The sequence below is a fragment of the Rissa tridactyla genome, chromosome 6 (genome assembly GCF_028500815.1).
Source record: "Rissa tridactyla isolate bRisTri1 chromosome 6, bRisTri1.patW.cur.20221130, whole genome shotgun sequence".
In the NCBI taxonomy this organism is placed as follows: Eukaryota; Metazoa; Chordata; class Aves; order Charadriiformes; family Laridae; genus Rissa; species Rissa tridactyla.
Genome location: NC_071471.1, coordinates 37,705,175 through 37,727,632, shown reverse-complemented (window position 1 = coordinate 37,727,632; position 22,458 = coordinate 37,705,175). Strand labels below are relative to the sequence as shown.

The 22,458-nt window shown below is 39.9% G+C and overlaps 1 protein-coding gene across 1 annotated transcript; it reads left to right on the top strand.

The window, feature by feature from the left end:
- The first annotated feature begins 147 nt into the window (after positions 1-147).
- On the top strand, positions 148-21,920 carry SIRT1 (sirtuin 1). Its single transcript, XM_054204665.1, has 9 exons — positions 148-688; positions 3,267-3,383; positions 4,764-5,005; positions 6,281-6,433; positions 9,167-9,314; positions 12,553-12,632; positions 16,854-17,040; positions 18,413-18,973; positions 19,833-21,920. Exons 1-9 carry the CDS (start codon positions 217-219, stop codon positions 20,153-20,155), a joined length of 2,283 nt encoding a protein of 760 aa, XP_054060640.1. The 5' UTR covers positions 148-216; the 3' UTR covers positions 20,156-21,920.
- The last annotated feature ends 538 nt before the right edge of the window (positions 21,921-22,458 follow it).

The window sequence follows — 22,458 nt, the reverse complement described above, 5'->3', positions numbered from 1 at the left end:
CCATCTTGCGAGCGCCCCCCCTCAACCCACCTCCCTCCCCCCCTCACGTGACCCGGTTTGTTGTTGTTGCGGCCTCCGCGGGGCGCGGGCGCCCGCGTGGGCGGTGGCGCGGTCACGTGCCGCCTTTTAAATCGCTCCCGGGGAGGGGGGAGGGGGCGGCTGCGCGCTGCTGCGCCGGGCGCGAGCGGAGGGGGGCGGCGGTTGCTACTCTCCAAGATGGCGGACGAGGAGACTCCGCTCCTCCGGCCCCGCCGCGCCGGCCCCGCCGAGAGCGACGAGCCCGTTCTGAAGCGCCAGCGCCTAGACTCGGAAGACGGCGACGGCGGCGGGTGGGGCGCGGCGGCCGCACAACGCCCGGACCGGCCCGTCGCCGCTGTGGCGGCGGAGCCCCCGGGCGAGGAGGAGGAGGAGGAGGAGGCGGCGGCGGCCGTGATCGCTGATGGCGGCGGCCGGGCGGAGGAGGAGGAGGAGGAGGACGAGGCGGCGGCGGTGTGGAGCGGCGCGGACAATAGGGCCGGGCTGCGGGGCCTGCCCCGGGCGGAGCCGCCTCCGCCGCCGCCGCGGCAGCAGCGGGGCCGGGGGGAGGGGGCGGAGGCGGCGCCCGGCGAAGAGGCGGCGGAGGCGGCCGTTGGCTGCAGGCGGGCGCAGTGTTCAAACGGGGCGGCCGAGGCGCCGGCCCCGCACCCCGGTGAGGATCCCATCCCTCCTTTCCTCCCTCCCTCCCTTCCTTCTCTACCCCCCGGGGGGCAGGCCGCCCGCCGGCCCCTCGCAGCCGGGAGGGGCGGCCCGGCCCAGTAGGAGAGGCCGCGGCCGGCCCCCTCCTCCCTGCGCCGGCGCTCGGGGCTCCCTCCCCGCGGCAGCCGCCCAGGCTCTCCCCCCGGGCCGGGCCCGGTGCTGACCTGTGCCTGAGCGCCGGGAGAGCGGCCGTGCTCCTTCCGTCCCCTGAACCCTAACGCCGAACGCAACTTGGGACCAGCTGCGGCCCTGTCTGAACCGAAGGGGTTCTCGTTCTGAGCGGTCCTTGTCAAAGCCTCTTGTTTCTTGTGCTGGGCTTCACAGAAGGAGATCGACTGGGCTCTCACTTCTGAAAAGACTTATTTTGCTATGTTGCTGGCAACAAGTCATTAAAAATGAAAAAATCAAAAGCCCTGTTTCCCTTTCACAATCTCTGCCTTGAAATTATTTTATTTCTGTTTCTTGGGAACTTACACAGAAAGCACAAGAGCACCAATCTTGACCAATTCTTTAAATAACTTCACATTACAGTCTTGGTTAAGATTTCAGTGGCTGTGGCAAAAGCTAAACTATAATCTTCTAAAAAGTATCTCGGTTGAAGCATACTGTTTGGGCAGCATCAAGTATGGAAGTACTGGCATTGCATTATTGAAGCAGAGAGGTTTTGAGGGGTTTTGTTCTTTAAGGCAGTGCTTTGGAAAGACTTCTTAAAGGGTATATGATATTGCATTCTGTCAGTGAAGTCTTTACATTTTACCCTGGAATGCAGTTATTTTACCTCTAACTCCATAGTAAAACTCTACAGAAAATTTCTGCCTGGGCAAAAACAATCCCAAAGGTAACAGAGCTATACAATAAGCTCTGAACAGCCTTGGTATTTAAAAACTTCATTGGAACAGCGCAAGATTAAAGCTAATGAACTGTTATTGGTGCCTTATGTGAAGCCTTTTTCCTCCAGTTACTTGCATCCTCAGGGATGTTTTGCTGTGGATTGCTCAATTCTGGCAAGCGTGTTCCCTTTAGTCCTTTGAGGAACCAAATGAATGCACAGGGAGTGTTACAATTTAAACTGTTACTTTAGCCTCTTTATATCTATCACAGTGTTTCTTAAATGCACCACGATGTCATCTGTATATGATGAGGCTTTAACTATGTTGACTTTGATTCTAGACATGAAGGTAGTTTTTGTAAAACTTGCACTTCACGCTTACTGATGTGTACTAATCAACTTTTTTCTTCTTCATAATGCTTTTTGCATAATATGCTCACTGACTGCATGCGTAATGAAGTGCAAGTGAAATGCTGTAAATACGGAGATTAATAATAAGAAATAGTAATGTCAAAAGAGGACCCGTGGTCTCAGAAGAACAAGACAGCAAGTACAAAAAGCAAATTTCTGTCCGCTACCTTTTTCCATTCTAATCAGAATAAAGTATTTATGCGAACAAGGGAAAGAACAGAACAATGCAATCTCTGAATAAAAAATGATGGTGTTTTGTGGTGTTCTTTATTTAAGAGTGAAGCGAAGTAACCTAGCTAAAATATTGTAGGGGTTTATTCAAACCGAGATTGAAAACTTTTATAGAGATTCTTTGCTTTAGAGAGCATGAGTGAGACTTGTTCTCCTTTGTACATAGTCTTAGATTTCCAACAAATTAAGCTACAGTTGCTGTGGCTATTTCTAATAAAAAAAGACTATAGCAAAGGTTTAGTAGTCTATATTCTAATAAGCTGCTCAGGTTAAAATTTAGATTTCCCCTTAAATGTTAGCTTAGTACGGCATGCTGCAAGACAAGTATCTCGTTCTTCTTTGGACTCCTTCATCTGGATACACGATGAAGTTAGATTGAGTTTCCCTGGCGGAAGGCCACGAGCTGAGCTGCAGTAACTGTGTGGTTTGCTGAGCCAAACCCAGCTGCAGGGTAAAGTGGGCGAGACAGACTTAGTGAAGGTGGTTCAAGGCAGCACATTTTCTGTCATAACTCTAATCTCATACAAGCCTGTGCGTGGTCACCTATTGCAGCTCAGCTGCATGACAACAGCCTAACCACGTTCTATAACTTAGTTGTATCCAAGCGTGTATTTGTGGGTTTCTTTTAAAATGTTGTGCTCTTAAAACCTAGTCAAAGATTAGTCTATAAATGGTGACACGTTTTCATTTAATCCAGTTTCTCAGTGAGCTGAATGCAGTGAGAACTGTAAGGGAACGGAATTTTTAATTGTACTTTTAAAACATTTGGATTACTTGTAAGGTACAAAAAACCAATGCTTTATAGAATGAAAATTTCACTAAGGTCAACATCCAGCCCACTAAAGCCCAGTATTAAGGCACCAAGTCCACTGAAATGTTGAGAGCGTTTATAAACTCAAAAAACATAGAAATTTTCTGTGTCTAAGTGATAAAACTGCCTATTAGTAATTTGTTGCAATTAACTGTAAAAGCATACAATTTTAGGTTTTATGATATATTTAAATATACATCTGTGCCATTTGGCTGACGTGTAACCTGTCATTGTTGTGCTGTCTTGCAGATAACTTCCTTTTTAGTGATGAAATCATAGCCAATGGGTTTCACTCCTGTGATAGTGATGAAGACGACAGAGCCTCCCATGCAAGTTCTAGCGATTGGACCCCAAGACCACGTATAGGTAGAAGCCTATATCATGTTCTTAGATGCTGTTTGCCTTTGAACAGTTACTTTCTTCTTCCCAGTCTTCCAGGGATTTCTTCTGTTGCAAAAGAAATGGCAGTTACTGCTTTTGAGCAGCTTAGAGTTGACTGTATTCTGTATGTTATTCAAGGAGTTTTAAAAAAGAACCTCTTTAAATTTGCTGTATTTTGATTAAAATTGTCACTGTCTTTTTTTGTGTAGATATCCTGTGTACACACAGACTCATTAAACTGAACAGATTTATGGCATATTTCTAGCCTATTTACTTAGTAGTGTTAATACTTTAAGGAACAAGAAGATGAATCTTGTATGATTTTAGCCAGTCTGTAGGGCTCACTGTCCCAAGTCTTACATCAGTTTGGGAATTATTAGTCTGCATATATCTTGCATATTAGCGATAGGTAAGTTAAGCACAGCAGTTAGTAACTCAGTAGAAAGTTCTTGCCTCTGTGTGAGGTCCCTCACCCAGGACTGGATAACCACTACAGTCCCTGGTGACTTGTGTGGGACAGGGGCTTCCAGGGCACCGTGGGGTTGGGACTTGAGGTCTCTTGTCTTAACACAGGTGCGTAAGTACATACTGCAGTGTCCATTTTGCCGGTATTGATAAGAACAGCAGCAAGAAAACACGTTATGACAACACAATATTCCACTTAAAATCTGCCCATGTGTTGTCTTTGCTGATCCCTTGTTAGAGCATTACTGTTGATACCTTTTGGGTGAATATCTGTAACAATTGCTTTCTTTATGTGTATTGTAACTGTAGTGACAGCTACTTGGGTTGTCTTAGTTTAACTTCTTAAGATTTACCTATTTTTCTTGTACTGCTCTAATCTCAAGTGTTTCTGGAAGGATTGATTTGATGGCTGTAGGAGGTCATGTCTGAAATCATTAGTGTTAGACGACTAAAAGAACAACAAAAATCCATGGATTCGTGGGCCCTATTTGTCTCTTTAGAGTGAAGTTTTATAATATGACTAGAAAGTATATGTGTGTTTGTTGTCTATTCAGCTTATTACTGTAAATACCTTATAAAACATTAGAAAAAAAAAATGGAGATACATTGTGAAAATCTTATACACCTCTAAGAGCTGTCAAGTTTGCTATGAATTGGGATTTCTACCTTGACTAACTTGTTGTGAAATCCTTCATGGGTTAACATAAAATAATAATAAATAAGTAAAACCGCTAGCTATACTATCACATCAGAATTTAGACCAAAACTTACAGGAGTTTTGATGAATGAAGCATTAAGTTGGATTAATGAAATTGTAGTAGCAAACATTAATAAATGGGACGATGACCATCTGAAATACTTGACTCAATTTTAAATATTTGTATTTCTTAATTTTCTTAGGTCCCTACACTTTTGTTCAGCAGCATCTCATGTTAGGTACAGACCCACGGACAATTCTGAAAGACCTGCTCCCGGAAACAATCCCTCCGCCTGAACTGGATGACATGACACTGTGGCAAATCGTTATAAACATTCTTTCAGAACCACCAAAAAGAAAAAAACGAAAAGATATTAATACTATTGATGATGCTGTGAAACTTTTACAAGAATGCAGAAAAATAATGGTCTTGACTGGAGCTGGGGTACGTATTGCTGCAATGACAGTGGGGGAATATAATATACAGATGGTTAAATACTTATCCAGTGCTTTACAGCATGCAGATGATGTGACCCTCGCAAGGTTCGTAATCAAATAATTGTGCTAGACGGGAAGAGGAGGCACAGCTGCCCACTAGAACGATGCACACTGCAAGACTGGATCTTAAGTTGGAAATGACAGAATCTCTATTCTTACAAGAAAATACTTGTATAAATTTAAACTCTTAAACAGTTGCTTCCACGCAAAATACTTATGAAGATCACATCTCCCTGTTCCAAAACATTTTCTATCCTAGTCATTTTTTCATTTGAAACAAAGGTAATGATTTTTTTAACCAAAATCTCAGTGGATTTTAAAATACGTGATGGAGCTAGAGGGACTAGAAGAATAGGACTCAAAAAGAAAAAAAAGGGTCAGTCTGAGTTTTCTTTTTAACATCTGCTGCTCTATGATGGTAATAAAATTAATTACTCACTGTTTTACTAAAGAATATTTTTTAACTGCTGTACAGCTTTATACCAATGTACCAGATCATGATATGAAAGCCGATCATTTTTTGTTTCTGTTCATACACAGAGGGTGTTACACCATTCAGAAAAGATGAGTAATTCAAATGAGCTTGTCAGAAAAGCACTGCTACTTCTGTTGCCCAATCTTGCTCTTTCTATAGTTGCTGTCATACACCTGTTTCTCCTCTTCCCATACCATTTTGGGGTAGTCTGAGACAATAAATGTTAGTCTTTATTGACTACTACAATGCTCTGATAAATAATGTTTGTTTATCAAAAGGCGTTTGTTCATCAAAAGTAAGAATCTATTATGTTACTGTGTTAGCATGTAAAAAAGAAATAAAAATCAGCCACCTTGTCCAAGCCTAAGTTGGAAGATCAATGAACACTTACTAATCAAACTTAATGCAATGCTATTTTAAATTTTTGTTCACTTCTGACAAAACTTCCAGTAGTAAAAGTAAGTTCTGGTGTCCCATAACTGCCTGAATGGATTGTACTAAAGGGTTTTTTGGCCCAGTTGTCAGACTTTGTTCCTGTGCTGTTTCTTCTGCGTGCGATTTGGGATTTGTCATATTGGTCCAAAAAAGAGAAAAATGAAAACAAAATAAATACAGAGAACCCAGACTGGTTTTGTTCTTAATGTCTCTGAGCACTGTGAGCATACAGAAGTGTGGTTTCCAAATAGTCTCTATTGTACCAAGTCTTTATTAGTTTTGCTTATTTCAGATTGCAAAAATGTATTTCAGGTGTCTGTGTCTTGTGGAATACCTGACTTTAGATCAAGAGATGGCATCTATGCACGCCTTGCTGTAGACTTCCCAGACCTTCCAGATCCTCAAGCAATGTTTGATATAGAATACTTCAGAAAGGATCCCAGGCCGTTTTTTAAGTTTGCAAAGGTATGGTTTTCCAACAGTTCTTATCTTGCTCAGTAAAGACAGATAAAAATGTTAAAATGCATAAATCAGATATAAAACTATTCTGTTAACAAAACAGTATCTTTGTCTTTTCTTATAAACAAGACAGAAAAATAAGTTAATATATTGAATTTACTTTAATGAGAGACTTCGTTCAGCGGTGTAACAGCTCTCTCCTTGGGCAGGTCTTTGCAGTGTATCAGTTTTATATCCTCAGTGTTACTTCAGTCATTGTATGCAACCACATATTAGCCTTATTAGAAATATTTAGCAACATTCTCTCTCTTTTTTTTTTAAGCCTATTTTTACTGTTCCTGTTACAAGTTCATGATACGTACAACCATTCTAGACAGCGTCTCTAATTTCAGGGAAGATAAATAAAAACTCAGTAATCTTAGCTGCTCTTACTTTCTCTAAAAAATGAAAGAATATGAGAAACTTTTGGGCCGCACATGAGTGATGTGGAATGCTACAGTTGAATTTGATATGCTGTGGCATGCTGTTCAGTGTCATACAATACATTCACATTTTATCACTGTATTTACAGATGAGTAAAGCAGTTTCATGCGCTAATAAGTTTGTTCTTGTTTCAGGTTTTGATTTAACTGTGACAAGGATCTGTACATCTTAGAGAATTAAAGCCTTTTTGCTGGAACTGTGTTTGCTTAAAAGGGAGAAAGCGTCAGTTTTTGGAAAGATATTAGTGACATTAAACAATTTAACTTAAAAAGCAGGGAGTACATCTCCAAGACAAGAAGGGATTGTAGAAGCTGTAGACATATGTAGAAACAAAAAAAAAATAATTGCACTTAGTCTGGAATTTCCACAGGGAAAAAAAAAATCAGACACAGAATATTGTAAGAATTACCACAGAACCAGTAATGACTTGTGAAAATCAATCACTACTAGTTATGCTCACTCTTTCTTCCCTTTGCTCACAATTTATGCTGCTGCTGTACTATCTTTTAAAGATTGGAAAGGAAAAATCAATGCATTTTTCAGCTGCTTAGCTTTCTCTGAAAGCCTCCTATCCAGATACTAATATATTTTGATGCTCATTAGTATATTCAGTTCTTTGGCTTTTTCATATTTAATAAAAAATCCAAAAAAAAAAACCCACAAGAAACAAAAAACCCAACCCACTTGAAGCCTGTCTATACACAGGTTTTATCAGAATAGACCAAATCCAATTTGGCTGATACTTTTTTACTTAAATAATTTCTCCTACTTCTCCTTTTCTGTCCCATCAGCTCAGTTAGAATATTCATTTCTTATTCCATGAAATCTTCGGTTCCTTTCATTCTAGGGGCAAAGAATGGCCAAATAAATTTGCAGAGCTCAGCAGCAGGACACGTCTTGCTTCTTCAGACTAAGATATAAAAGCTGTTAGGACCACCTGAATATCTAATGATAATCATGTATTAGGGTATTCATAATCAGGGTAACAGCGCTAGGAGCAATCATGGATCATTGCTGCAGTTTAACTCCAAAGACCCATGTAGCTTCAGAATTATGAGTAACTTGAAATATTTTTGGGAAAAAACAAATGCTTTCAAAAAGTCTTTTTTGTTTGTTAATAGTTAGGCTATATGGTAGCTGTAGGCAGAGCTGTCACAAAGATTAATTTAACAGTTCACTGTTGTGCTAGAACTTTTGTGTCAGCTTTACGTTTCTACCGGTAAAGGCAAGTAGCAGCCTCCTGCTTGCAGACTTCGTTTTGGCCGGTGACCCTTGTGCTTTTTCTGTAAAAAGGCCTCACTTTCCCAGGTGAGACTGCAGCCCAGTCGCTCTTCAGTGGTGAGAGAGTGTCTGGAGAGCAGAGGGTCTGGAATTCAAGCTCCTCCCCTAAATAATTGCTCCTGAGAAACAGAATGGTGCTGCTGCTGCTGTCCTCCTTGTTACGCAGCAACCAGAGGTACCACCTGGGGTGGTCAGCTTGAGACAGACATTCCTAGTGTGAAGCTTTCAGCTGGGTGCCTACATTCAATTTTTCCTTTTGGCAGGCTCCTTTCTCACTCTGAGTGAACATCAAACCATTCTTCAAACCGTTCTACAAAAGTGCCTACGTTTTTTTCCATATGCTCTTTAGGTGCATCTACCTCCTCTCCCGTGATCTAATGGAAAGGCTAAGCATCTGTCAGGCACAGTGGAACTGCTCTGCTAAGCCATATGGTTTTAATTTAATGATTATTGTAACCAGCTAAATTGGCAGAGCTGGTCTGAGGTCCACCTGTCTTCGCCCTATATCCAATGTCATTCTGCTTTCTAGGCTCCCATCTTCTAGGAACGGCTGCTGATAATGCTGAGTAAAAACTGCTTATCCCGAACCAAAAGACCAGAATCCAAATTCCTTGTGAAATTTTTGTCTGACTGCAGTTAAACCATATATGTTTCTAATAACAAATATTGAGGTTACTTGACACTTACAAAGGAAAAAAAGCTTTCCTATTTCATAGTTCTCAAAACCAAAAAAGACCTAAACCTTGCTTTTATGCTCTGTGAAGAACAAAATACCAACTTCCATGTGGAGCAAGTCATCCTGACATGATCAGAAGCTCAGCTGTTAAGAGTTGGATCTGAGGGAAATGGCAAAATGCAAAGGGAGTGACAACATTAACTGCTGACATCATCATTATTGATAATATTCAGCCCTGTGTGAACTGCTGGAGTTGGAGTAAAGACTTACACTTTCTAATGTACTTCTGAATTCCCTAGGAAATCTATCCAGGACAATTCCAGCCATCTCTCTGTCACAAGTTCATAGCTTTGATGGATAAAGAAGGAAAACTACTTCGCAACTATACTCAGAACATAGACACATTGGAACAGGTTGCAGGAATCCAAAGGATAATACAGTGTCATGGTTAGTGGGTTTAGTTTCACTTTTCTTATTTTATGTGTAGGAATAATTTTTACTGGTGCATGTGACAAGGTAATCGCTATTGGAATTAATGGGGTTTTTTCTTGAATTGGTACTCTTGGCAACAAATATCCCGCTTTTAAAATGCTAATTTTATTTTTTTTTTTAGGTAGCTTAAGTATTTAAATCAGAAGTGTTTCAAGTGGAAATTTCTTTCAGAAATTATGCTTGATAAACGGTGGCCTTTGTCTATCAGTGAAGATCCACATCCTGTTCACACAAGCTTAGACCTGAACTTTTGAAATGTATTTTGTGCTCCTTTATATTCATGACTGAGAACACAGTGTGGAAGTCAGTCTTTTTCAGTCCCTCTCGCTATTAATGAAATGGAGTTTAGCTGTTATCTGATTCTTTATTTAGAATATATTCCATTGAAATCTTAAAATACGCTGACACTTCAGTGACTTTACCTCACGTATAAAATATTGTGGATTAATCACCTGTTCAGTTGAACTGCACATCATCTTGTTACACCTTCAGTGTCGTACACATTCTGTAGTTATGATACCAAACTAAGTGGAATCTCTTAATTACTTGCTTGATATGCTTTCCATTTCCAAGGACTTGCATATGTCAAGCTAAAAGGCTAAGGATCCATTTTTAAGGAAAGGATGCAGAAAATGAGTTCTTAAAGTGCATGTTTGGATCATTTAGTAGACTTCTTGCTTAAAAGCAGTGTTGGCACGTTTGTAAGACCTGTCTGTCTAATTCCACCTTTTCCAGGGACCAAACTCACTTGGTTTCCTTATCTACAAAGCTTAGCTCGGTGCCAGGTTCGTCAATTTTCTTTATTCAAACAGAGCAAACGTGGTGTTCTGCCGTGGTGGCCAGACAGCACACAGGAGAACCGTTTCTGTCGAATAACCCAAATCTGGTGCTAGTTTCCATTTGTACTTGGTGTGTCATGCATTTTCTTTTGGTTCGCATTCTGTGTTACCATGAACTTCTTACATGGTTATGTTTTTACACGTCACAGCCACATTCAAGCTTCCTATTTTTGCAGTTGCACACTACAGTAATGAGATTTCAGACCATCTTCACTGTACGTCCTGTATAAGTTGATTATAAATTTAAAAGATTCTTTGACAACATGCTATGAACTTTGAGATTTTGAGGCCTTTGGAAATTAGCAAAGGGTGTTTTGAGCACATCAAGCTTTATCTGACATCCAGTTATGCTGCTCTTTAACGAATGCTAGTTGACTAACGGTAGTGGGTAAAGAGAAATTGAAACTCTTATCTAATAAGAGTTCATAATGCTACATTTATTCTGTCTTTATTGTCTAGCTGTGGCAATGGCAAGTTAATCATGACAAGAAACCCTGTAATGATTTGGGGAGTTCATATATGAACCTTTGAACCCATTTCATACTGCAGACCTACAGTAAAGTTGCTACTATCAAAACTCCTGTGTCTTGGATGCATTTTCTGAATTTAAAATGGCTTTTGAAGTCGAGCAGCATGTCTGGAGTTGGATCATATTCCTTGCCATTGCTGTAGCTGGATGATAGAGGCAGTGGCCTGCTGGCTACACATGACTTATGCATGGGGCAGCATAACTTCTTGATCAGTGAAAAATAACTCACCTAATAGAGTTGCAAGCAGGTAGCAACAGATGCCTCAGACAGGGTTAGGTCTGCTAGCCTGACAGACATGTCCCTAACACACTGTACAAAGGGCCAAATTATTACTATAAACAAATCATAATGAGCAAATAATAACTGTCATACTTCCTGTAGTCTTTGGAATCCCGCAAGTTCTGGGAGTTGCAATGCTGAGCAAGCGTTTCAGAAGCTGTGCACTTTCCACGCCAGCAGCGATTAGCAGACCTGAACTGCCAGTTGTTCATAAATTATCTGCTCCGAGTTCTTCTGTGCTTCCACTCTTTGTCTTACCCAGATACAGTAGCATACCCCAAAGCACGTTCTGATGTCATAGTGAGCCCCAGACTCCCTTCATTTAGCAGTGTAAGTGTTGGTTGGCTGCTGCACGTAGCTTAGGAGCAGAAAATATCTTTGGTTTGGGTGGCTTAAAATAATACCCCAGATAAAGTTTTGGTACCAGAGGTTTTTAGCTGTTCCTAGCTTCTGCAAAGCTTTCAACATCTTAACCGTTAGCTTTCTAAAAGTTTCCTTTTGAAGAGAGACCTTTGTACCCCCCATACAGGACTCAGTCACAGAATTTTCTTACTGCCCTCGTATTCACCATTAGAAATTAGAGAGCTCCACACTTTTGCTGTATGAGTGGCACGTTCCAGTGCAGGGTCAAAAAGATCCCCAAATTATTATTTTATTTTTTTAAGCCTTGTTTCATGGTTAGAAGAAAATCTGTCATCTTTTTGCTTTATTCTTCAGCATTGTCAACTTCTGGCATTATTCCTTCCACAGATAAAAGGCCTTGTAGGCCTATCTCTCCTGGCCATGGGCGCACCAAAAGGCCACTCTAGTTTGCCACAGTGACTTCACACTGTGTATTTTCTTGTGTGTGTTGGCCACCTGATAAGCTTTCCCTTTAGACCAACAGAGACACAAGTGCTCTACCACATACTCAGGCATCACCTTCAGCTGCTTCAGAAACAGCCCAGTTAGAGCTACCAAGTGGCTGGATGGAGCAACCAACTTAACACGCTCTTGCCAAGTAATAGGCACTGGCTAAGCTGGGTACCAAGTTCAGAGCAGTATTTCAGTTTGAACACTATAACTGCAACTTCTCTCTTCTGCTGAAAGGAACAGTACTGCTTTTTAGCTGCCTATAGCAAAGATTTTACTAACCCATTTTCTTAGTTATTTTGCCCTACTCTTTCTTGAGTTCACGTGGGTTCGTGTCCCGCTGCTGCTGTTTGCAGAGCTGCTGGCAGTACCGTTAGTTGTGTAAAGAGGAAAAGGGAAGGTTCTGTGCGCCTCACCTTGTATATGCTTGCACAGGTTGGGGGAATGAGGACACAATGCAATTTTTGTTGACATGCATGTGGTATATCCTACTCCTAAAACAGCATTTCTGCTGACTAACATCTAGAAGAACTACTTTTAGTACTACAAGTATCTTAATTTTAAATTACTTTTAATGACTGATTTTTGTAGCACTGCAACATAATAGCCTTTGTGTCAAAACAGCTTGGGAAAAATGACCAAATCTGAATGACTGAAAATCCTTATTTCTACCATACGGGTTTTTCTCCTCAGGTTCCTTTGCAACAGCTTCCTGCCTGATCTGTAAATACAAAGTTGATTGTGAAGTTGTTCGAGGAGATATTTTCAATCAGGTAAAAATTTACTTTAACTCACTGCAGCTTTCTAATAAGTAACTCTCAAAAATATCACCAAACACCACCCTTGGATTGCTTAAAAGATCTGCTTTTAAAAGGCTACACGTCTTTGCATGTATTTCACAAAAGTGCATATCTGTATTTTAGCATTTTCCCTAGTATTTAAAAGTGTACTCTAATACTATACTGCAAAAATTAGGTAATGGGAAAAAGCAGAACAAAACCGTAAGAGTCTATTTTTAATGGCACCTTCAAGAAAAGTACAGGTTAAAATGGTAAGTACAAAGTTGGATTTATACCTGTTTTATGTTAATCTGAACTCACAGTCACACTGAGAAAGCATTCTTAGCTATTTATAACATCGGTTGCTCTTTGAGCATTTGCCTACATTAAAGATATGTTTAAATAGTAGATGATGCATGGAGACGCTGCTAACAACAGAGCAGCCTCTGAGCAAGGCAGAGGATCAACTGAGGTCTCTGACGTGCGCTTTCTAGAACTTCTGAACTGTGCTGTATCGGAACTCCCTGCATCTGGGTGTGAAGTGCCCCAGGGCAAGGCAGGAGTTAGTTCTGCTCTGTCAGAGCAGATGAACCTTTGGCTTGGCGAGACCCTCTTTGCTCTTCTTCCCCTTATTTTGAAGGATCAGAGATGATGATTCTCCGATCAAACAGATTATTCATACAAATGGAAGGGGATTCTCTTTCTACAGGCTCATGTTTTATGATAACTGCTTGAATCCACAGTTGCAGTTTTGGATAAGAAATATGGGAGGGCTGTAAATCTTTCAGGTATTACATTTGAAATGGAACTCAATGAAAACCTTTCAGAAGAGATGTTTGAGTTAAAGCTTTAAGAAATGTGAATCTCATAAGTGTGAAGCTTTGTAACACTGAAATATTGAATGTGAAACCTGGTTTACTTTCCCAGTAAGAGAATTATTTTTGAGAACTTTTTATCTTACAGATGTTTGCTGCTTCTTTACCTTCAAAGCCAGCTGGTTGGAGTCTAGGTTTTCTTCCTTCTAAACAATCATTCCTAAGCACTCTGTAATTTTCTGGTTTGATTGTTAGTGGTCAGAACTCCTTCTCCTAACAACACTTTAATCATTGTATGTTTATATGCTGAACCAAACTCCTGCACTGATGGCCTGACCCTGCTGGTGGTCAGCAATGGAAGCTTGAGGAGGTGGAGAGAAGACGACTGTAGCAATACTTGTGAATAATGAGAACAAAGGGGGTTCTTACTCCCAAGATGAGAGTGAAGGAGCTTTTTACACTCAATCTATCAGCCCTAATCTTACACTCCTGTTGCCAGGTATATCTTTCCAGGGCAGGCCCTACTGTTATACTGAATTACTTTCATAATGCAAAATCAATATTGCCAAATATAATTTCACACAACAAAAACCAGCACTATTGAAAGAAAAAATATCCTTTCTCCTTTATGCCTGAAAAAAAAAAATTGTTCTATTTGCCATCATTACCTTTATTCTGTAGCCTGCATTTCCCAAACCAGCGCTATGCAGTTTCTTTGTCTGTTGTCTCTCTAGAATATAGAATTTGGTTCCTTAGATATCAAAAGAAGCCTTTCCGTACTTATGAAACAAAACATTATCCATTTCAACAGCTTTGTTCTCTAACAAGTTGCCCTTCACAAAAATGGTTTTGGCACCTGGGTCCCAATCGATAGTCCAGTTCTTAGTCTCTGCTGTCCCCACTATTTGAAGGTTCAGTTGTACATGGCCCCCCGTCCTTAGTTTTCCCTAAAAATGCTACCTTTCCTTTGTCTGGTCCATCCCCTGATGGTCATAGGTGCTTCACAAGCAAGTGAGTCTAGCTAGCATCTTTCTGCCAAGATTTCCTTTCAACATATTGTAGACTGAGAATTGTTTGAGATTATCTGTTTAGAAAACTACCAATTTCTTGTTGCTGCTCTTCATTCTTCTGCCACTTCCAAGATAATGTGCTGGTTCCCTGTAGCATGATTCTTTCTCACGGTTGCTGTACACAACCATCCTTCTGGATGAGAAGTAGCAGCAGTTATAAATCACACAGATAGAACTTCCGAGTAAAACAACTGTCAGTCACTTTGAAAAACAGCACTTTAACTTTGCTTTTGACTGTTTTAGGCAGCTTCAAGAAATAGTGAAAGGGCCTCAGATTTAGGAAGAAAAGACCAAGAAATGGAAAACATGCACTAGTTCTTGGATATTCTTAAACCAACGTAATCTTTACTAATCTTGTTTTTGATATACGGCTAACATCAAAAGTCAATGAGAAATTCCATTTTTCTTTCATTAGACAAGTACATCAGCAGAGGTGGTGGGGTTTTGGGGGAGTGCTACTTCTGGAGGGAAAGAGGACCCTAGGCAATTGAGTGGCCAATTATCTAGCTTTAACTTCTTGGTATCAATTTCAGCTCTTGGAATAGATCTCCCCCCTTACTGACGACCTTTCTGAGGATTAGCAGAGAAGCTGGTGAGTAGTGTAGTGTTGAAACGCATTTATGGGCCCATTACAGTGACTCAAATGATTTGGACAGGGACATCAGTTGCTCTACAGAGATCCATTAAGTCACAAGTCATTGGACTTCCTGTGAGAAATGATGGAAACGGAGTTAATATTACTTGGTCTCTTTAAATCAAAAGTTAGAGGTCTTCATTTCATCTTCCTCCTAATACAGAGCAAATTATTTTCCCTCCTTAAGCTTCGAACTGAAAGTGCAAGGGCATCACTAACATCAACAGAAGAGACAGCAGGGTAAAAAGCTTCAGAAAAGCTTAAGCTGTTTGTGTGTTACGAGCTCTCTCTAATATGTAAAGATCCGAGGAAGAAGTTCAAGATGCATTCTACCCACCTGCTCCTTTTTGGGGAGTTCTTTAGTTGGTTTCCTTTTAGCATGGGGTTACTAGATGCTCTTTAGCTTGGGTATGTGATGAAGGTTTCCACCATACCAGTTCCTAGTTCTTGTACCGTATCACTTCTTGCGCATCCCTCCCACAAGATTTTCTTCAAAGGAGGATCGGATTCTTTGTTCAAAGACACATATTTTTTGGGAAAGGTCCTTTGACACTAGAGGAAGGTCTTTCACTTATGATGTTTTCTCATATGGAAAGCATTGTCTTTTGTCCTACTGCAGGCATCCACAGACTAGTTCTTTGATTAAAACTTTCTAAGTAAGTTCTGTATTATTTTTTACGCATACACTCTGTGTACAAGAGGGGGTTGTTATGCATTTAAATGTCAGTTTTCATATATTTTCCGATTACAATAGGTAACATACATCTCTCTACACCTTTACATAGCACTAATGTGCTTGTGATGACTGCTATAGGATTGCAGCTACAGGTAGCTCCGTAGATTTATTCTGGGGTATCGTATTTTAACATTACAGCTGAGAAGACTTGAAATATTTGAAAGAAACATTGCTGAGTAGTAATTGAAGCATTGTCTGTACATACATCATTCACCTTCTTGCTTTTCTTCTCTCTGAAAAAGTCTTAAGATAGGAAAGTGTTGAAAGAGGTCCCAAAGATCAGAAAATCCTCTGGTTTCAGGAGTAAAGGGAGCCTGCTTCTCCACAAATGTAACTCTTGTAAACTTTTTTTAGTGAACAGGGATTCTGCTCTGTTTTTGGAGGAATTGGAAGAGTTTAAAATGGAGACCAACCAAAAGTTCTTTCCTATGTTCTTTTCCTGTGTGCTTTTTGCTAGTCACCTGCACCAGTGCCCTGTTTATGTATGTGTATAACGCACATACCCTTTTGGAGGAGAGGTAAAGCTGTACAGTGTACTCTCTGATTAGGAAGGGGGTTGCATCAGATCCTATAATGTAAACTGTCAGTGAAATTGTAAGTTTTTGCTCTGATAAAACCAAGAAAAATATATTCCTGTCAAATAGGAGGTAATTACCCATTGGTGCTGAGCAGGACTTTGTCTTAGCTGTCAGATAAGAACTGTGTAGATCTGCGTGGTTTCTCCCCTTTGACTTAAGAAGACTGACTCTTTATTCCTGCTGTAGTTTTATTTCTGTGTGCAGTTGCTGCAGGCTAGAGTAAGAAATGTACTTGTCTGTATATCCAGAGAAAAATTAAATGAGGAAATATCACTGAAACTTCCTTGTCTTTTGCCAGAATTAGTCACTGTGAATTGCTAAATTCTCAGGTTTTCAAGATGCACAGCCCTGAATTGTAGTAATAGAAGTTGTTCTAATGCAGGTTGTACCTAGATGTCCCAGATGTCCACCTGATGAACCGCTCGCTATCATGAAGCCAGACATAGTGTTCTTTGGAGAGAACTTACCTGAGCAGTTCCATCGCGCCATGAAGTATGACAAAAATGAAGTTGATCTCCTTATTGTCATTGGGTCTTCACTGAAAGTAAGACCAGTAGCATTGATTCCAAGTAAGTGGCTATCTATCTCTGGTAATATTTTCTTCCAAAGATTTGGATCAGAAGCAAAACTCTCAGTTAAGACCTCTAAGAATTGCTTTTGGTTTGATTCAGTGAAGAAACTAGATTAAGCATCTAGTTTTCTAAGATGAAAACTAATTGCCTATGTAAAGCTGAAATGCAAACTAGAGGAAGAAACAAATCCTAAGTGCTTTTTCTGCACTGCAGACAGATCTCGAGGTAATGAAATGATAATCTGAAAAACTACTCTCCTAAAACTTGAATGACTTTGTTCTGAGATTTGATTAATTTCTCTCCCTGCTTGCAGTATGCCTTCAGAGTTACTTGGAAGATTTAGAAAGGAATCATCTTTAAAAACATAAATGTGGGATCAAAAAATCAGATTAAGTATACATCAGGTGGCTGAGTTGTAGCTTATTTTAAAGTCAGTACTTAGTACTAAATGATACACAGTGTGCATTATATAGTGTGTCACCATCTGGACCCTCAGCTTTTAAAAGTGATATGGAAAAACTTCTCTGCTAATATACGTCACAGAAAAATGCCCTTTGGGAAGGCTGAGAGAATACCATGACAGGCAATCATTTGCCTGCTGAGTGCAAGACTTACTGGTACTAAAGAAATCCTCTTCACCTGTACGCCTGAGCAGAACGTGTGCTTAGCATCTGCTGTTAACTGGGAACAGTACCGCACCCACGGCCTTCCTAGTGACATCTTCTTCCCTACAGAAGAGGCAGAGCTTAGTGTTTAGGCTGCCAGGAAATGCAGAAGGACGGGAAAGCTGGGATCTACTACACAAACCATTGCTCTTTCTGAGTCCTAGAACTGGATTTCGTGGGTTGGGTATCTGAGGAATCAACGCTAGGTTACCAAACTGGTGGGATTTGGAAGCCTAAATGTCAGAAATGGGTTGAGTAACCCTGTGCAGTGTAGACTGTACCTGAAAGTATTTTGACCTAATTAATGGGATGTCATTTACCAGCAGGATATTCTTCATGTGCATTAAGTACATAAAATGCATGCACAAAAATCAGCACAGTTCTTGTAAGAGTTTATAGTATTAGTTTTAATAATCTATTTAGCACTTGACCAAACATTGCTGTAGTCAGTATTTCTGTGCATGTGTTTCTCAGTGATGGAGTAGAGGAACACTTCTTACTGGGAAAAGCAGGGAAAAGAAGTCCAGATAGGCTACAGTAGGCATAGCTCCTCAAACTGCTGTTGTTAAATTTGAGATTTGCTTGTCTTCTTCCTGGTCTTTTTGCAAGTGAATGAGAAGTCTTGAGGAATCAAACTTTCAAGTAGATCTCTGCTGAAAGTAAAACTGAAGTGACTACCTTTAAATTCTCTTTTCTATTTATAGGTTCCATCCCCCATGAAGTGCCTCAGATCTTAATTAATAGGGAACCTTTGCCTCATCTACACTTTGACGTGGAGCTTCTTGGAGACTGTGATGTTATTATTAATGAGTTATGTCAAAGGCTAGGTAGCGAATATACAAAACTCTGCTACAACTCAGTAAAACTTTCAGAAATAACAGAAAAGCCTCCACGAACGCACAAGGAGCTCGAAATGCACTCATCTGAGCTACCGCCTACCCCTTTAAACATTTCAGAAGACTCTAGTTCACCAGAAAGAATGACCCCACCAGATACTTCGGTGGTGTCTTCAGAACAGCCGGCTGAATGTAAGGTAGAAAACTGTGACCCTGCCTCAGAAATTAAAGGGACCTGCACAGAGGAAAAGATTCAGGACACACAAACATCATCAGAAAACCCGGAAAATCCTACTAGTGAACTAATGAACTCTGAAACAATGAAGGAAAATGGATCTAACAATGGAGAAAATAAAGAAAAAAATGAAATATTGAAGAAGTGCTGGGTAAACAGATCTGCAAAAGAACAGATTAGCAAAAGGCTGGATGGTAAGTGTTAACTCTTTTCAGTGTTTTGTGTTTTTTGGCCAGATGTTTACTCTAGACTTACTTTAAAGCAATAAATAGGTTACCCTTGAGGGACTCGGTGGGTTTTGGTCATTATTTTTGTTCAGAGAAGTGTCTGCATAACTCATCATTGTATTGTTTATTTCTTTTGGAGAGGCTGCTAGGAAAACTTTTTGTAATTCATAATAGGTTTTATAATCAGTGATTACAGAGTCCCTAAAAAGACCAAAGTTTAGGAGGTTTAAGGTAAGTATCAAAAAATAAATCAGTTTCTAACACTTTCAAAAATTCCAGAAAAAATGAGTTTGATCCTCAGGTGTGTATAAGCTGGTCACAGTAGGTGCTAATTTGGTGTGGCAGCCGCCTTGTAGAACTGAAAGATGAAGTCATGACAGGAGTTGAAAAGTAAATCTCACAGCTGGGGCCAGGCACATTTTGAAGGAAACTTTAGCCTTTCCAAGGAAGCCTTCCAGTATGTAGTCTCTTAACTGATGTAATGAGGTACCGCACTAGAGAATCAGCATGGATGAAGAACCAAGTAATGGAAATGTAGCTGTGAATACGTCTACTGATGAAAAAAGCTGCTAAACATTACGGTTTAAATGCTTTTTTGTGTCATAGGGAGGGGGGAGAAGGAATGCTGAGCTTCCCAGTGAAGCATTTGTTATGTGCCATTTTTAATGATACATTGAAGTAAAGGGGTTTCTAACGTAATCTGCTTTGTCAGTTAAGTTTCACTGATGAAAATACATATATGCAGTACTTTCTAACCAGAAGCTTGCAAGAACTTTTATGAATAATTTATTTTAGCCTTTTATTGACTTTTGAAATTCTGTTTCAGGTACTCAGTATCTATTTTTACCACCAAATCGCTATATTTTCCACGGGGCTGAGGTATACTCAGATTCTGAAGACGATATCATATCTTCTAGCTCTTGCGGGAGCAGCAGTGAAAGTGGTTCATGTCGTAGTCAGAGCCTAGATGTGGAGGATGAGAGTGAGATGGAGGAGTTTTACAATGGCATAGAGGATGAGGATGCTCCAGAAAGGGAAGAGGAAGCTGGATTCGGGGAGGATGGAGTTGAACAAGATGAATCGGCAGCTGATGAATCAGCGTATACAAGTGAAGCTGCAGGGAGTGATCACCCGAGCAACAAGTTGTAAAGTGATCACTGACTGGTTACAGGAACTTTCCACCAGCATTAGGAGCTTTGGCATGTCAGAATGAATGTTTACGTCTGAATTTAGAGCAACAAAACCATAAGGATGTAGTGTTTATAAACAACTAAAACAGATTTTCATGCTTAGTTTTTTACCTTTTTCAATAAAATTCTATTACTGCGCACTCAACACTAACTCATCTTTTTTTTTAAGGTACTAGGAATATCTAAATAATTGTCACTATGTTCACTTTTAAGTTCATCTGTCTGATCAGGCATCCATGTATATAATACATATTTTTGCTTAATGAATTTCAGCTTATATTATTTTTAAACAGTTTTGAAAAAGCCATTGGAATGTTAAACTAATATAAAGGGAACAGCTAATTTAGACCAAAGAATGGTATTTTCACACCTCTTGCTTTGTAACAGTTTGGTTTATTTAAAATCTTCTTATGCTTCTGCTAAACCTTTCATTTTTGCCTAGTCTGTCATTAAACACTGGCATTTTCTAAGACCTACTGTGGCAGCTAATTTTTTGCTTTAACAGTTACTTTGTATGTTTGAGACATACTTAAATGTGAGTAGATAGTTAAATGGAAACAAGACAGTGAGCACTTGAGAAATCCTGTTTTTTAGACTGATCAAGAAGTGCTGTGAAAATGCTTTGGTAACTGAGTTTAATACTTCCTGTGGACATGAAGCGACATTGGCTCCTTAGCAAATATAATACTGGCATTTTGAACAAAATGGATCCCCCGTGGTAGAAGTTTTTCATGTTGTATACAAAAGTCAACTATAGCGCAGCTTGCATTACAAATAGCATTTGACAAATTGCCAAGGCTCTGCTGTGGAAGCTAGGCTCAGTTCAGAACGGTGTTTCTACCAGCATGTGAAAAGGCGCAAAAAAAAAAATAAGCTCTTCCTTTATACTTACTGATGCAACAAAACCTGGAGAAACTCACTCAAATACCGAGAGCGTCTGCTTACACTGCTGAGTGGCTAAAACACAGACTAGGAACCTGATCTGGAATCACGCTGTTTTGAGGTCATGCCTGAGGTTGGGAAAATAACTTTCCACTTGCTAGCTCCACCTTGCATATTAAAAGCAAAGCAGCTACTCAAAGTATTATATTGTATAGTCGAGTGCTAGGCTGCCTTAGAACTGGATGTTGCGAATTTTCAAGTGCGGATTGTTTCCAAGCCTTTAGAACTATTTTGTAAAATTGCACAGTGCAGTAGTAAGTGAAACAGCATTTTTCTATAAACCACTTTTTCAACATTGGCCCAAATGAACTCTACGGTGTAGATTATTCATATACTTTGCTTTACTATTTATTACATTTTGGAAGATGTATAGTAGCTGTTCTTTGAAAATAAAATACATCACTTAATAAATATTTAAGAACAGCCTCCTGTATTCATCAGAAAATGTTGGCATGTTGTCTCATTGTCCAAATTTAATACAGCTCTTATTTGGCTACACTAAAGAATGCAATATGTTTAGTTTTCACTTGCATGTCACAATGTATTAGTTTGTGCTATAGGAGATATTTTAAATTGAAATACTTGTTTTAAATTATTTTTACAGTGAGGATTGTTTTCTGCTCTTTTATATTGTATATAGTGTCTTTTATGTAATCTACTGGCATATGTTTTGTAGAAGACTGTTTAAAATGACTGGCTATCTTCCTGCAACTTTTGAAATACAAAACCAGTGTTTTATACTCGTACACTCTGTTCTAAAGTCTATTAAAATTGTCATTTGATTTCTGGTTTCTGTTAATTTCTAGTTAGATCTTAAAAACTTAGGAAAAGATGCCCTATAAACTCAAGATGTACCCTAGCTAATGTAAGGCATTATGTAGTAAATTCCTTTTTTCCATCTGCCCCCTTGGAAAAAAAAAGCCTGACCGAAGCTAGTCTGCACTGTGACTGGTGAAACGACCTAAACCACAATGCAATGGTGTCCTTCAGAAAACTACTTTTCTCCTTCCAAACCCTTGGTTTGCCTCATGGCTTCCTGGGGGCTGCAGCTGTGCTGACCCCCCCCCCCACTGCAAAGATCCACTCCTGGTGGCCTCCAAGGGCCAGGGCCCAGTTTAACTGGTTTTCTACTATGTAACACCTGACTATTTTGAGGATGCCATTGTACTTCAAAACCACCATCAAATACATGTTACATTTGTAGTAGGCAAAAAATTGTTTACAAGAATCACACACTTGAGACATGAAATAAACTATTAAGAATACTAAGAATTTTTTACACAGTTAATGTTTCCCTATCAATTGCTTATTACTCTGAAA

Coding starts and splice junctions, on each gene's coding strand:
- SIRT1 (XM_054204665.1), top strand. CDS start 217: ATGGCGGACGAGGAGACTCCGCTCCTCCGGCCCCGCCGCGCCGGCCCC. Junction 689..3,266: donor GGCGCCGGCCCCGCACCCCG/GTGAGGATCCCA, acceptor GCTGTCTTGCAG/ATAACTTCCTTTTTAGTGAT. Junction 3,384..4,763: donor GACCCCAAGACCACGTATAG/GTAGAAGCCTAT, acceptor TAATTTTCTTAG/GTCCCTACACTTTTGTTCAG.